A 16,178-nucleotide genomic window follows, 5' to 3' on the forward strand; every position below is an offset into this window, starting at 1 on the left:
CGGTTTTTTAAATATATTTCTGCTTTCATCACGGTGTAAATTTACATCAAATTCTTTTTACCAATGAAAACGAATGCAAAAATCAAGCAGACAGCCAAAATTAGAATATCAATTTTGGTGACACGAGAGAGTAATACTAATAATTGGCATGGAGTATTGCGTAAAAGTGGTATGCTGGTACAGCATGCTTCATGAGCATGATTTGCATTGTTTCAGACAAAACAAAACAGAACACACTTAAACATGTTCAGCATCTTAAGTCTCAAAAGTGGCTGTGTTTCAGGAGACTTTAGTGAGCAAATGTAAAATGTGAAATTTGTTTCACATGATAAAAAAAATCTGATGCTGAAAATCAGTTCATGCAGTTGTAACATACAATGAATATAACAGAAGAAACTCAAATGATGTCATAGCGATTAGATACATCTTTGCTTATTCAAGTACAAACTACCTCAATAACGTTTCTTCAGTTACAGCAACTTGAATATATAGGGCCTATACTCTAATGATTGACATTGAACAAAGATCAGATTTACTAAGAAGTTTCAAATTAAATGCTTACCTTATCACTGCCACATCTTGAATTCACAAAAAAAAAACCTGCTGTCACATGGGAGGTTCTCTAGACCAGGGAGATGGGAAGAAACTAAGCTGTCATCCTTTTTTTTTTACAAGGGACAGAAAGTTCTATTGGTTATTTGAGTTCATTTTACACAATGGCTATGTTTTCATCTAGTCTCTAGAGTATTTTAGTGATTTTTGGTAAATAGTCGTATCGAAATGTTTGTATGTTGCGACAACAATCACTATACATGGTGCGCTGGGGTTTGACTGCCGCAGTTAAATTAGTATATCAGATTTTTTTAAAGGTACGTTCTGAGATCTTGTACATGTCAGGCAATATACCTTACGTTTACCAGATTGATCGAAATTGAATGTCGACTGGAAGGCTATCAATTCTGGACTTTATTTGTCTTAAATTGGACAACACTGTCTAGATCTCCTGGTCAAGACATGTATTACAGCTGCATGGGGGAAGATTTCTGCGATGAGAGTTACTTAGATTCAGAAAAAGTTATGGAGATCCATAATGATTTATGTTTGATATTGTTACGTGCCAGTGAAATCAATTGAACAATAAGAGACGAAGGATGGACAATTAGCTGAGCACAATCTCCACCTATACCGCAATAACATGTCAATTTTCTCGTCATAACATGACTAAGAAATCTCTTCGGTTGTATGAAGATTACTCGATCTTTAATATGGCTGATGTACCTAGGTGTGGTTAATCATTTTTTGCATCGGCAAGAGAAGTTTTGACGTGCCCAGATCGAGTTCAGGGTCAGCTCAAAACTATTGAACCTCGACTCCCACTAAACCATTATAGAGACATCGGACCTAGGATCTATCAAAGTACTTCACTCCACCAGTTCGCTCATAATGTACATTGATTAATACAATGCGAAGCCTTATGTGACATCTTTTATGAAATTACTACAGTTTAAATTTTACATAAGTGCAAAGGTGCAAGCAGAAGTGAAAAAATGCCACATCTGTGTAAGCAACAGAAAGTGGGTTCATACGGTAACTTAAAGTCCATCAATGCTACCGTAAATATATTCATCGTCACGAACAAAGTCAGCATCATAATTGGTATGTGTTTCACTGTTTAAGACGCAGCGCTTGAGTGATGCATGTGTCTTTCTATGAAAGTTCACCGAATAACAATTGTCGTCTTTGGTGCAGGAATTTGTGCATTGCGACATCTTGTACACTTCCACTTCGTAGAGGACGTGGTTCACCAGCTTGTAGCCGTTTTGCATCACGAATACCGCATTCCTCTCTCTTGAACCGCGGACAACTGGAATGTAACTATGGTAACGGGGTGCACGTCAACAAATGAAATAAATTAATCAAAAAACTTTAAAAGTGGGCATGTATGTGAATCTTTGGGGGCAAATTGTGTACAGAATACATAACTATAGTACATTTTGTGGATTTCGAATCACAAATCTTTATGAACTTATTAAAGTTCTAGATACAGTCGAATAAAGATAGCAGGAGATAAGACTACCTCACATAGAGGTAAATCGGGGAGGGGACAAATATAAAACTTTGCACCCCCCCCCCCCCATATCATGCGTTTATTAAAACCTGTTAAGCTCTAAAATTCCGTAACTTTAAAGTCTGCTCCGTTTTTAAAATTCTGATGACAATATCTTGTCTTCTCTTTGTTTTGATTATAATATAATTTCTAAAGTAGTTGAAGAACACGGAGTGAAGCTTTCCACAGCCCTGTTTCAAGACGTGCGAAAAAAATGTTGATACTGCTCCTGACTACCATGTACAAATCTTGATAATATGGTGCTTATATTAGTTTGTGAACATACCGACTGTAGTCCCGGCAATACAGCAAATACAATTTTCAACAATGACAAGTAATGGAAATGATAGAAGAGACTTAACTTTACAAGATCTATACAGTGAAGAGGGTGCGCATTAAACGGCAACCCTGTGGGATGTGCCAAAAATACTCCACCCTCACGGCAATATAGAAAACATATAATATATAACGCGAATATATGTTCCAAACGTATATGTTTTCGAAATTCCACCGTGCCTTATAGCAAAGGCACTTTTGTATCGAAAAATGTAACCAATTACTAGAGGAAGCATTGCTCTACAATAACTACATTGTCAAAAAGGTGAACATTCAAAGGTAATCTGTGGGGAGGTGTCTACATTTACACCTACGCTCACGGCCTTTATTACAAAATACGGATATTCAACGCAAATACAGTTGTTCTAGCGTGAATGGTTTTAAAAGTAGGTCCGGCAATGCAGCAAATACACTCTTACATCAATGAAAAGTCTGGAAATGATAGAAGAAGATTTACCTTACAAGATCTACATAATAAAGAGGGTGCTTATTGAAGGGCGATCCTGTGCCGTGTGCCCCCAAATGCCCTTTGTCCTCTTGGCAATATAGAAAACATATATTATCATATAACGCGAATATATCTGTTCCAAACGTACATGCTGTCGTGCCTTTATTGCAAGGGCACGTTTGTTTCCAAGAAATGCAATGTAATCAATACAGGAGGCATTGCTTTACAATAGAGTAAAATGGGGTGTACATTTAAAGCGACCCCTTGGGAGGCGCCCAAAGTTACCCCCTTAACCCCGCGTCCCCATCTGCAAAATGTGCATTATGCCAACGTGAGTACTGTTGTTATGAATGTACTCTTACATTTACCACTAATTTGCATTTTATGTAAATTATTTCTGTATGACCAATTCGAAAAGGCATCCATCGTGTTCACTGACCTACAAAATATAAGTTCATACATTTAAATCTTTAAACTTGGATAACGGGAAGCGACAATTACTCTAGCAAAATTGCTAGCAAAATTGCAGTCCTCACTTAAGACGCCATTTTGATGACGTCATTGGAGCATGTTCCCGATTAGATTTTCTGGGTAAATTTCATGTGGGATATTGTGAGGACGTATACTTTTTTTAAAAGTTAAAATTTGCTTGTTATACGATAGTTGCCAGTTGAGCCTTTTTTAAGCCACTTTTTGGTCATCGTCTGCAGGCCTATTATGATCTATAGAATTTCACATCATGTAGTACGTAAATCGATAGTGCCATGTATAGGTTTGTGGAATTCATTGTGGTCCTTGAGCAGATGAAGCAATACAAACCAAAGATCGACATGCTACAATGAGCAAGGATGATGACATAGGAGGCTCACGTAATCAAGTAATGTAGCAATTTAATTACATTAAAATACCACTTGCTTGACAAGTTCACCTGTGTAGAATTCATGAATGATTTCTTCTTTTGTTCTGCTTCATCGAGTACCTAGTCATGCAATAATATGTGAAGGTGCTATGTCATTATCCTTATTTATCGTGATTTGTTATAAATTAAATAAAAAAGTAATCTTATTCCTCATTCTAATCACTATAAATTCTGAAAAATCTGTACCCAGTATATCAAATTGACAGATGTTCAAATGTTCCTCTGTTCCGCTGCCTTACAAACAGCGGGGTACGTATTTTCCACGCTGGTATCAATGTATTCATTATCCGCATGGATATACATGGCGACGCCGTTCTCCGAGTCGTCTCCGTTTGGTTCCCCGCTATGCCATCGCAGGTAGGTCACGTCATTACCCTCGGGGTCCTTCCACGTGCCTGAGTTAGAGAGGGACGGGGAGGAATCGGTCACATTATGATGTCACAATACAATACATATTCAAAGCATCCTTCAAGATATCCTTCTAAGCAACCATGCTTTGGGTTCAGTTGAACTACACACACATGTTAGGATATTTATGCGAGCAAGTCGTACCTTGGTTTTTAATATCAGTAAAATCAACTTATGGGTTCAATCAGGAAATAAGGACATTTTCAACGAAGCAATTCTTGATTATTTTCTCACTCGGAGTGGCTCCAAATCTTTGCAAATGGATTCAGTGACATTAATAATTAGAATTTAGAACATAAGAGTTGATATAATATATCTTTACAATTAGGTAATAACTATATCTTGGTTGTTGCAAGAAAAAGTCGATAGAGACAGGGCACAACCTTTCATAGCACTGTTATTCGTAAAACGCAATTTCATGGCATTTTACAAAGGTAACACAACAACCATACATGTGCAAAATTGTGAAAACACTTTGTCTGGTAGAGGTTTATACCCCCCATCCTCCCCACCCAGCGTGTTTTCTTTTCGTTCTTTTAACTTTGCTGCTGCTGCCGCTGTTGTTGTTGTTATATTATTATTATTATCATTATTATTATTATTATTATTATTATTATTATTATTATTATTATTATTATTATTATCATTATCGTCATCATTGTTGTTGTTGTTGTTGTTGCTGTTGCTGTTGTTGTTGTTGTTGTTGTTGTTGTTGCCAACCTTCTTCCTCAATGTCATTAAGACCAATCCAGAAGACGTCTTCGGTGGGTAGAGACCAGCGAATGACTATCTTGGCAAAGTCATATTCATCATCATCAGCCGGAGTAACAAGATGGCCTGGGGGGAGCAAGAACAAGAAAGAAAAAGCAAAGTCATCGTTTCTAATGAAATAAAGAGAAACTTTTACAATTCATAACTTTTTCGTTCAATATGAGACTTTTTTAAAAACACACACAACTAGGTTGGCATGTGTTTGAGATAAATTTCTTTTTAGGCAAACTTAGCTCTTCAAAAGTGGTGCTTTATTCAGGCCCGTAAACTAGGATTTTTTTTTTTTTTTTTTTGGGGGGGGGGTTCAAAATTGGAAATAGTGGACCTTTCTGAGGGAGTTAAGCAACCAAGCGGGATAGGGTCTCACTCTGGGAGAGGTATATTTTCAAACGTAAAAACAATCAATTCTTCACCTTTAATAGTTCGGTTTGACACATTGTCTGCCATGAAGGAAAGTCTCTGATCATCTTCGTGCCTATACAAGCGCGGCGGAACACTTTTTTTTTTTGGGGGGGGGGGGGGGGCAAAATCTCGATCGACGGGGGCACATTGTTATGGTGTGAAATCCTCTTCTTGTAAAAACAGAGTACAAAAGTCACATTTATAGAGCATTTAAAAGCAAATTTCCAGGAAATTACACATAATGGAACAATTTAGTGCCCAAAAAGAATTTATGGGGGGGGGGGGGCAAGTGCCACCCATGCCCCCCCCCCCCTTCCGGCGCCCTTGTTCTTATACCTATTATCTATACCAACTTCAGCATCATCCTTCTTGGATTTGTGTCGCTGAAGTTTTCAAGCACCTCTTCCAGTTTGATCACTGTGTGGTAGTAAATATGGAGAAGCGCAAGAGACGTAATAGTCGAGTTTGGGTCATGCTGGCTTTTTGTTTTTGTTTTTATTTTGGTTATTTTCGTTGTTGTTTTATCTTTAAGAATCATTCTTCTGTCGTATTTGGAGCTTTGGGAAAAAATTTTCACTTTTTTGTTTTTTGTTCAAGCGGACCCTGCTCACTAGCTGGGGGGGGGGGGGGGGGGTTCGTTCGAACCCCCTGAACCCCCCCCCCCTTCCTAGTTACGGGCCTGTTATTTGAAATCCTCTTGTAGGTCATAATTTGGGTACATCCCACGAGACCCGAACCCACGAGTCATACGGCCCATGAGTTCGACACTGGGCAAATAAAGCTCATGAGTTCAATACTACGTGAGCCCTTTTTGCCTAGTGTCGAACTCATGGACTGTATAGCTTGTGGGCCTATTATACTTGATGTCGAACTCGTGGGCTGTCGTGGGCTGTATGACTCGTGAGCATGGTGGGTATCGGTCTCGTGACGTGCATCCATAATTTGAAGAGCAAATCAATAATTATTTCTGGGTTCCTGGAAATAGAAGTTCTTACCTCCCTGCTCCTGGCAATACACTTCGGCGTCGTACCAGCTAAGGGAATACTTCACGGGGAGGTAGCAGGCTGAGTTATATTCGGCCCAGCCACTGTTACAGTTGTCTGTCTCTGTGAGGAGGAGCAATGGAAGCATATTTACTTATGATGGAACACTGCATGGCAAACATTATTGTGTCGCAAAGTGCGGAAACAAAAACATAAACTCTTTCCATTTCCATCTGTATCTCCGTGCGCCTGTCACGTCCTCCTCCTTCTCCCAGTTTTCTTGATTGTGTCTCTGCCTCAATAGAATATATTATATTCGCTATAAAATTATATAATACAATACGATCAGATCATTTATATGGCGCTCTTACACAGTCAATGACTGATTTCACCGCACTTTACAACAAAAAATTCAGTCACAGATTGGCATTGAAAAGAGAAGTCTTCTTGAAGAATTTTATCGAAAAAAAGATAGATTTGTATATGTTCACTATGATTTCGTTTCATCAAAGTCCGATGATACACCAATTTACAGCACAACTTTTCTGGACAAAATAATCACATTCAGTTATTTTGATGAGCGTTCCTTTATTGGCCTGATACGAAAAGTAGTCACAATTTGATCGCTCAAAGGTGTAGCTGAGGTACACGTTTGATCAGTTGTTCAGCCACAGCGAGATACTAGTGCTCTATGCTTGAAGCACAATATCAACATGGCTTCACAATCTCCTCAAATCTTTCTTCCCTTTGAGCAGAATCCAATCATGACAAAATGTGTGAGTCGTTCTTATCATAATCGGTTATTAACACTTCGTGATTCTCCGTTCTGGAAAGTGAGAAGATGTCATGTTCAGTTGAACTCGGTTAGTGGTTTCAATGCCCATAAACAATACATGGATTATTCAGAATATGAATCATGGCGTCGGTATATTCCATACATGTCGGATTACATTTTGCGTTACCTGCTACTGGGTCTTCTTTTCGATCAACTGTCGCAAAGGGAAAAGAAATAAAAAGGAAACACTGAAAGAGAAAACGAATGAGCGTAATCTCAACACTTTTGTAATCAGAATGAGCAACAATATTAGAATTAACGGTTTGGTAAACTCGGCCCCGTTTCATAAAACTTGTTATCAATATCAAGTTACGATAGTTGCTTATATAAGCATGATAAGCTACCGAAATCCTTGCATCTGATTGGCTGAGAGCAAATTTGTCATAGAAATATGGCAGTTGTTACTGATAACAAGATGTATGAAACGGAACCCAGGTCTAAAGTCAAATATCTTTTAAGAATAAAGAGGGATATTAACTGCATTGGAATATCGTGGAAACATAACAACAAATTGACAACATTAAATGCCGTTTCATAGGATTTCGTGTGTATGGTGGTGCTAAATTCACCTGTTGCGAACACAAATGTAAGATAAACTGATGTACGTTTTGAAAACTTGTGCACAGTGCAAAATTATTCTTACAGAGCTGCATACAATTTATCATAAATCTGTAGACTACACTGCCACAGTTTCGAATAAATGATCAAGTAAATGTCCAGTCATAATCCCTACTTCGACTGTATATAAAACACGATGCATATTCAATTTTGCCTAATTCACACGTATAGGTAGAGAATCGTCGCTCTCTGATTTCATCTGCAACAATTATACTTACAAATGCGAATGTACAAGTGGTAGTTGGAGTAGGTGGATGCGCTGACAGTCTGGTCATTCTCTTCGCTCAACCAACAGGTGTTTGAGGATGGCTGGAAGTCAAACGATCGGCAGGTAAAGGTGGTTCGAGATGCGCAAGCCGCTGCGCAGTCGTTTGGCGTGACGCCCGACACGACTTCGTTGTTGTAGCCTGAAATCGCCGCATTCTTTATCAGCATAAAGTCCGTTCGAGATGTCACCAGAACTGTGAAGGAGCATTTCATCAAAGAGGTAATGGTTAGACTGTCCAAATGGATGATACAACAGATTCAGATACACTGCACGGTCTCTTGGAATAACTGAGACATCAACTGACGTTAAATTTCTAACGCGAGCATTCTATCAAAGAATTTCATTCAAACACGTCTTCACGTAATATTCTTTTTCTATTACGAAACAACGTCGTGTGTTAGAAAGTTCAAGAGCTCAAATTTTGAAGAAAGTTTCCAAAAATAAATGGAAATGGGCAACAATATATGATATCATTGCAACCCTGTAGAGTTCATCCCAACGACAAACACAACAGCTGCAAAATGATGTAAGCCAGCCAAATGAAATTGTAGCAGTATAATAGCGGTATTAGTAAAATTGATAAGTTCAGTGCAGTCGATAAAAAAATTTCATTCAACCAATCGTTAAAAAGAAACTGCTTTTTTTCTTCTTGTCTCGGTGATAGGTGCTTTAAAAAGTCAATACTCTTAAAATTTGACGCATATAGAATGCATGTTTAATACAAGAAGTCAGGGGGAACACAACAAGCAATCGATAATATCTTTGAAATTATTTTGGCCGAGAATGAATTTCACAGACTTACATGATTCGTCGCCCTTGCAGTAGAGGGGTTCAAGGGTTATGTAACCCTCTTCGCTACCATCCCCGGTATCACCAAACCGAATCTCGGTCACCGGTAAGGTTGTCTTGTCCGTTAGATATCCCTCATCCGTTCGCCAAGTTGCATCGTTGTTGTTGCAGTTGCAAGCCTGTGAGTTTGTGCACGTTCCTGCCAAATTATGATAGCAAGAAAACAGCAGAGAGTTTTCACCGGAAACATATCGGATAATTGGATGTATGGTATAGATGATATCGTGTTGGCCGGCATACTGACGACTCTCATCACACGTACACAGAACATGACAATTTTGACACTAATGATAACATAGAATCTACAGAATTATGCAGACAGCTATTGACAGAGGGGGTAAAGATAGAGCGTAGAAATAAACCAGTCTTAAAGTGACGCAGTCTTATTTGCAAATATTTACCTGCGGTTCCGCAGGCACACTGGCCACTATCCACGCCGGCGCCACCCCAGTAGTTCTTGCGATTTCCGTCTCGGTCGTACCACGCAGTGTATCCCGAAACATAGGAGCCGTGGCACTCCCACTGCAGGAAGTCGTTGTGACGTAACAGAGAAGAAGGAGATTACCCCATTGCTCGCGGGAACTTGGTTTACCATGCATAATCTTTAATGAAATTTATCAAATCTCACAGAAAGCGGGTTAAACTAGCGAAAAGTCGTGGTAACTCGCGTACAAACAGTCTATAAAGCAATTTCTTAGTTTCACTTTGCACATGAGCAGAAAATGAATGTGATGTAATGAATATTCATGAAATTCTCATAGCTATTACTTAAAGGCACATCCACCAGACAGCAACAAAGTGTTTATAAAAGCCCAGTATTTGGCAAGAATAATAAAAGATGTTTGTTATGAACTTAGAAACTTAAAATATCCGCAGGTTTGTTTTTTTCCACATCATGTTATATACTGTTATAATTTCATTTTCATTTCATTTCATTTATTTCCACAGGGTAGATAAAAAGACATACAAACATTACATGAGCGCAACTTACATCATGCAAGATGCAATGCAATAAATATACACACGTGGGGGAATCAACAATAGGCCATAAAGGCCTTTCAAAGGCTGATCCCTGACAATTAAAAATGGTACAATTATTAATTACTATCACAGAACAAAACATTACAGAATACATTGGACTATACAGATGACAAAACATTACAATAAACAAGTGATTAGGCAAGCAATATATTATCTAAGTCATTCATGCGTGTGTCAAACGAGATTACTAAATCAAAAGAAATTGTTTATACTTTCTTTTAAATGACGAAAGACTAATGGTACTTTTAATGTTGTCTGGTAAGTTATCCCACAAAAGTGGGCCAGCATACCTTATAGTACGTCTAGAAGCATTGTATTTATAAAATGGAATGTATAATTTATCATTTTGACGAGTACTGTATACAACACGAGTATTGTTTTCAATGAAGCAGTTGCCTAAGAAATGTGGCAAGATGTTGTTGATATAGAAATATGCAAATGTGCAGGTAACAAATTTATTAATTTCATACACAGAAAGCAATTCTAGCTTTTTAAACAAGAGACCTGTGTGAGCTTGGAGCTGTAAATGGGTAATAATTCTTATTGCACGTTTTTGTAAAATATAAATACGGTTTAAAAGAGATTTAGCACATTTCCCCCAGATGATATTGCAATACATGAAATGAGGGAAGTTCATGGTATGATATAGACTTAAGAGTATGGCAGGAGGAACTATTGCACTTATTCTATTCATTGCTCCAATTGCCCTCGATACTTTAAAACATACATCCTCAACATGATTTTTCCATGTCAGATGATCGTCAAGTGTAACTCCTAAAAAATTTACTGTATGTACAATGGGAAGGCTGATACCTGCAATACAAATATTAATATCATTAACTTTTATCACTTTGTTTCTTGTTTTAAATATCCATGATGTCTTATCAATATTCAGCTTTAATTTGTTTGCTAAAAACCAATCTTGAACTTTGGCTAATTCATTATTCAATATTGCACAGGTACTGGTGATATCATTGCCAGAGATAAATAGATTGCTACCATCTGCATATAAAACTGAGTGTAAAATATTACTTGAATACTGCAGATCATTTATGTACAATATAAAAAGTAACGGACCTAAAACATAGCTTTGTGGCACACCAACACTAATGTTTTGAGTTGGAGAAGAATAGCCATTTACATATAGATACTGCTTTATACGATTTTGTAGATAACTTATATGAACCATTCTAAAGCGATACCTCTAACACCATAAAAACTTAATTTGTGTAAAAGAATATCATGGCTTATGCAATCGAATGCTTTAGAAAGATCTAAAAAGACACCAATAACAAACTCCTTTTCTCAAATGCCTGTGCAATGCTATGGCTATCACAAAAGTCAAGAAGAGCCATATACGTTGAGTACCCAGGTCTAAATCCAAATTGTTTGGGATATAAAATCCTAGCATGACACAAATAAGAAAGAAGACGTTTCTGTACAAGTTTTTCGAATAGCTTGGAAAAAACAGATAAAATAGAGATTGGTCTGTAATTTGATAAACTAGAAGTATCACCTTTCTTATAAATTGGTATAACTTTGGCAACTTTTAATGATGTTGGAAATACACCTTGTTCAAGAGATTAATTAAGGATACTGCACAGTGGTTTGGCAAAATTTTGAATAGATTGCTTTAACACATAAGAATCAAATTTGTCACAGCCTGGACTCTTGTTGTTTTGAAATGTTAAAACAACATCAAATAATTCTTTTGGCTTTATAGGTTTCAAGAAAAAAGAAGCAGAAGACTTTCTAAAACAGAAGTAATCACTGAATTTTATGGATGTATTCGGTATCTTATCTACTATATCGGACCCAATAAACCTGAAGTAATTATTAAACAAATTATCATTTTCTTGAGGATCAGATATGTCTTTGTCTTTGTGTTGAAGATGTATATATTGCACTTTGTCCCTTGTTTTATTCAAAATATCATTTATTATACGCCATGTCCCTTTCATATTCTTACGTACTTTATCAAAACGGCTTTTATAATAATATTTCTTTTGTTGACGAATACAACGGGAAACTATGTTTCTGTATTGGGTATAAACCGATTTCCTATAATCTGTGGGGTTCTTCATGTATTTACGATTATGGTTTTTTTTTTTTCTGTACAAATTCTTTTCAATTCTTTTGTAAACTATGGATTTACATCTGTTTTTTTAATACAATACTTCTTTCTGAGGGAAATATTCATCATGAACAATAGACAGTTTAGTCATAAAAATATCAAATCTGCCGTCAACATCATTACTTTCATTTACTATTGTTCCATTCTACAGATTGTAAAAAACTATTAAATCTATTAATACTATTGTCATCTACAAAACGTTTACATCATTTAAATTGGGAACATTTATCTTTTTGATGATTAACAATTGCAAATACTCTTAGATGATCACTAACATCATTTACAAGAATACCACTGTTTAGAATATTTTCAACATTGTTAGTGAATATATTGTCACTGAGGGTAGCCGTCTCATGAGTTATCCTTGTCGGGTTTAGAATCAGTGGTATACAAGAAAAAGATGTTAAAAGATCACTAAAACTATGGACATGCTGAGTGGTGGCCAAAAGATCTATGTTAAAATCACCTACAATAAAACACTGTTTATTTTCACAACTTATTGCACTTAGCGGTTTTTCCAATGCAGATAAAAAGTCATATATATTTTGCCCAGGTAGCCTACAAACAACAACAAAAATAATATTACCTGCTGTAAAAGATACTTGTATGAGTATGGTTTCTATGCATGAATCAAAAACTTCTAGATCTTTGCGCCGTTTACTCCGTAAGTCTTGTCTTATCAGACAACACACCCCACCCCCACGTTTATTATTTCTCCCACTTCCAAAAAACTTATAATTTGGTATATAAATAGAGTCGACATCTGTTAACCAGGTTTCTGACAATGCTATACATGAAAATTGGCAAGAAATCACTAGCAATAATGCTGCAAAGGTTATCGAAGTTTTCATTCACACTTCTACAATTGAAATGTACCATTGACAAAACATTGTTGTTTTCTGAACAAATGTTATTCATCAAGTCGTTAAAATCATTTGGAAGAATATAATTCACATCATCAAGAGTCATATATTCACTGGAAATGCTTTCGTCTTCATGACCATTCAATATACACGCGTCACAATCTGAGTTGGAGGTATTTAATACAGTTTGCCTATAAAACACACAATTTGGACAAAGGAAACACACACATACACAGGGTTATAATTACATTCACAAAAATACATTAAATAAAACTGCACACATGCATATCAAATATCAACTGAAAAAAATGCAAGTAGATGTAGACTTATGAAGAAAAAAGGGTATTGAAGTATGCAAAAGCTTGCCTAGAAAAAAAAAGTACTTATCAAAGTAAATCAAATTAAATTACATTACACCTGGAGATCTATTGCCAAAGAGCCAAAAGCGGCCTTTTTTATGTCATACATTATAAATACACTGTGTGTCGATTCATGTTCGTCGTTTCACATTTTGGCAAGATTTCACAAACTATCCAAGTCTCTTCTAGAGTGTACCAGCTTCTTCAGAGTACCGCCACTTGATGTGTTGATCGACACACAGATTCTGCCATCCACACTTATGCATGGGCGATTTTGCTGTTTGGCTTGCCTATCCTGGAGAAGGCATCCCACAACAATGCTCTATTTGCATCTGTCAAGTCTTCATGGATCGAGATCCCGGTTTTTTTCTCCTTCAGTTTCTTTCTGTTCATCAGCAGGGCCTGGCGGTGCTGGTATGAAGTCAGCTTGACGATAATGGGTCGTGGCTTGCCGCGCATTCCTTCCTGATGAGGATTCCTTCGTCGCACCCGATGACTGCGATCAATGGCGCTGGACGGGAGATCCACACCAAGCATCTGCTTGGCGATGTGGCATATTGTCTCGTTGGTGTTCTCTTTGTCTGCCTCTGGGACTCCAAAGAAACGAAAACAGTTCCTTCGGGAGTATTGCTCCTGGTCATTCAGTTTTGTTTTGAGCTTGCTGATCTCATTCATTGCACCTTCTCTCTCCTTCTTCAGTTGATCAAGGTCTTTTTCACACTTGTCAAGTTTGCACTGCAGGTCAAAGACTTTGCCCTCCTGTTTTTCCATGCGATGGAGGAGTTCATTCACTTTGACTTCAATGGCCTCTGCAACAGCATTTTTGATGGCTGTTAGAAATGTATTATCCTCAAGAATTTCCTTCACTAATGCTGCTGTTTGACGGGTCATTGTTCAGACCAAAGGTGAGAACACAGGATTGCGGAATATCAAATAAGTCAGGTGTCCTGTGAGGGATAGATGCTGGTCACCGACCCGTACGTGTGCACTGTAGTATAAAGGTCTGGGAGCTGGTAAGAAAGAATAAATCCACCCCACTCCAAAAAGATCCTGTGGTACTATACGATATACTTTGCCGCAACAGTTTGAGAACACCATACAAAACTATCGGATATCACTCAAGAATATAAAGTTTTGGATCTCCAGGTGTTCAACTTACAGCTTATTCAAACATGCAGAATCCTTTCTGTAGATGTGAAATCCTCCAGCACAGTCCAAAAGTCAGAAAATAAGACAAATTAACACGACATCCTTCCACACAACCACACACAACACTTCACATGACACCTGAATATAAATAATAATACTGATGTTTGCCTTTAGTATTCTAAAATAATGCTGATGTTTGCCTTTGTGATACCTTAATGTGCTGGTAGCATTCATTGCTGATGTCGGCGACAGTAGTGACTTGGTCTGTGCTGAGCTTTTCGTAGCGAATCGACCGAGAGTAACCCAAGGCACTCTCGTATCCAGAGATTCTTGATCGATACGCCTCATTGTGGGTGAAGGTGGTGATACCTTGAGGAAAACGACAACAAAGCATTCATTAATCAGTTCAGTCTGGTCCCGAGACTAACTCGGTCAATGCATAATTAAGTACGAAATTATCTCTCAGTTGAAACACATCTTATTGGCGTTTTGTGTCGTTGCTTTTTTTCTGCAGGAGAAGCTAAACCTACACTCCTTTAATCTTTCGACTGATACATATTTCAAGTCAAGCTTGTCATTTATTTTTAAGATAATGTTTGGAGGCAGCTTTGTCGATAAACTCGCATGTTTTAATCAATGAAATTATTCTAATTCAATATTTCCAGGAGAGAGAAGAAAAAAAAAATACCTCGCTGGTATTCTGCTCGTTTGCCCATTGCAACGTATTATGTCCAACGGTCCCAATGGCATAAGTCATAATAACGTTACTCATATTATTGAATTCTTGCGTCGAGTTGTTTTTGATTGCAACTGATTGACAAATTACCCTTCTTCGATCATTTGGTGGTATACCAGCAGCCACGATAAAAATAAAAGCATGGGCATATACATAATTAGGATACACTAAATAATCCATGCCTTACAGAAGGACAATTTTTTTATCAGTTGCAATAGATACAATAATGTTAATTTCGTACAACATTCCTGCAGGTCTTCCATTCTTCCCTGTAACTCTTTTCTTTGTTGAGAACGTACCCGTGTTTCCGTCGGATGACATGTCGCAGTAGACTCTGAAGGGGTCCACACCGTTGTTCCTTCCGTCAGGGTCTATGGTGTAGTATCCACTGGAGGTATAACCCTTCCGTTTCCATTCGGCGCATGAAACTAAAGATCGTACAAGAATGACAGACGATTGCGGTCATTCATAAGGCTTGCACAGAACTTAATTTGCCGCCTTATTTTTTCTTGTTCAATCTCAAGTGAAAGTGGTATCTCGCACATCAAAGGCATATTCATTCAAACGCATACTTGTGGACAGCCCTTAGTATTTCATGGATAGCCGATGTTCATGCTTTCTCAGATGTCTTGAAATTTTATTACTTTCGGCGTAAAGAGATATGATCTGTACAAAAACTCTTTGTGTCTCGCTATAAATGAAACAAATGAAAATCATGAAACAAAGTAATCGAAAGGCAGCACCATAAAGCATGTGAACATCCAGCTGAGTTATGTTACCATTGCCTTTTAATATATGACACTTTAAAAGCAGCATCAATCACTATTTATACTATCCAGACGACCCTTCGTTATGACACATATATAAATACACATCGTTATCACAACTTGTATTCTTGTATTCTTGCATGTTTTTGTTGTTTTTTTGTCATTGACATATTGTAGTAAACGCT

At 37.4% G+C, this 16,178-nt stretch overlaps 1 protein-coding gene across 1 annotated transcript in view; it reads right to left on the reverse strand.

Moving 5' to 3' along the window:
- Positions 1-1,592: 1,592 nt before the first annotated feature.
- The window catches only part of LOC140241449 (uncharacterized), a 31,392-nt gene continuing 16,806 nt past the window's right edge, over positions 1,593-16,178 (reverse strand). The window contains exons 13-23 of the mRNA XM_072321178.1: positions 15,526-15,654; positions 14,702-14,859; positions 9,346-9,466; positions 8,898-9,083; positions 8,046-8,288; positions 7,337-7,363; positions 6,387-6,497; positions 4,939-5,055; positions 4,045-4,205; positions 3,711-3,724; positions 1,593-1,875 (exon numbers count right to left, since the gene is read on the reverse strand). Coding sequence (XP_072177279.1) covers positions 1,593-1,875; positions 3,711-3,724; positions 4,045-4,205; positions 4,939-5,055; positions 6,387-6,497; positions 7,337-7,363; positions 8,046-8,288; positions 8,898-9,083; positions 9,346-9,466; positions 14,702-14,859; positions 15,526-15,654 — 1,550 coding nt within the window. The remainder of the gene's footprint in view (positions 1,876-3,710; positions 3,725-4,044; positions 4,206-4,938; positions 5,056-6,386; positions 6,498-7,336; positions 7,364-8,045; positions 8,289-8,897; positions 9,084-9,345; positions 9,467-14,701; positions 14,860-15,525; positions 15,655-16,178) is intronic.

The sequence above is a fragment of the Diadema setosum genome, chromosome 18, assembly GCF_964275005.1.
Source record: "Diadema setosum chromosome 18, eeDiaSeto1, whole genome shotgun sequence".
Taxonomy (NCBI): Eukaryota; Metazoa; Echinodermata; class Echinoidea; order Diadematoida; family Diadematidae; genus Diadema; species Diadema setosum.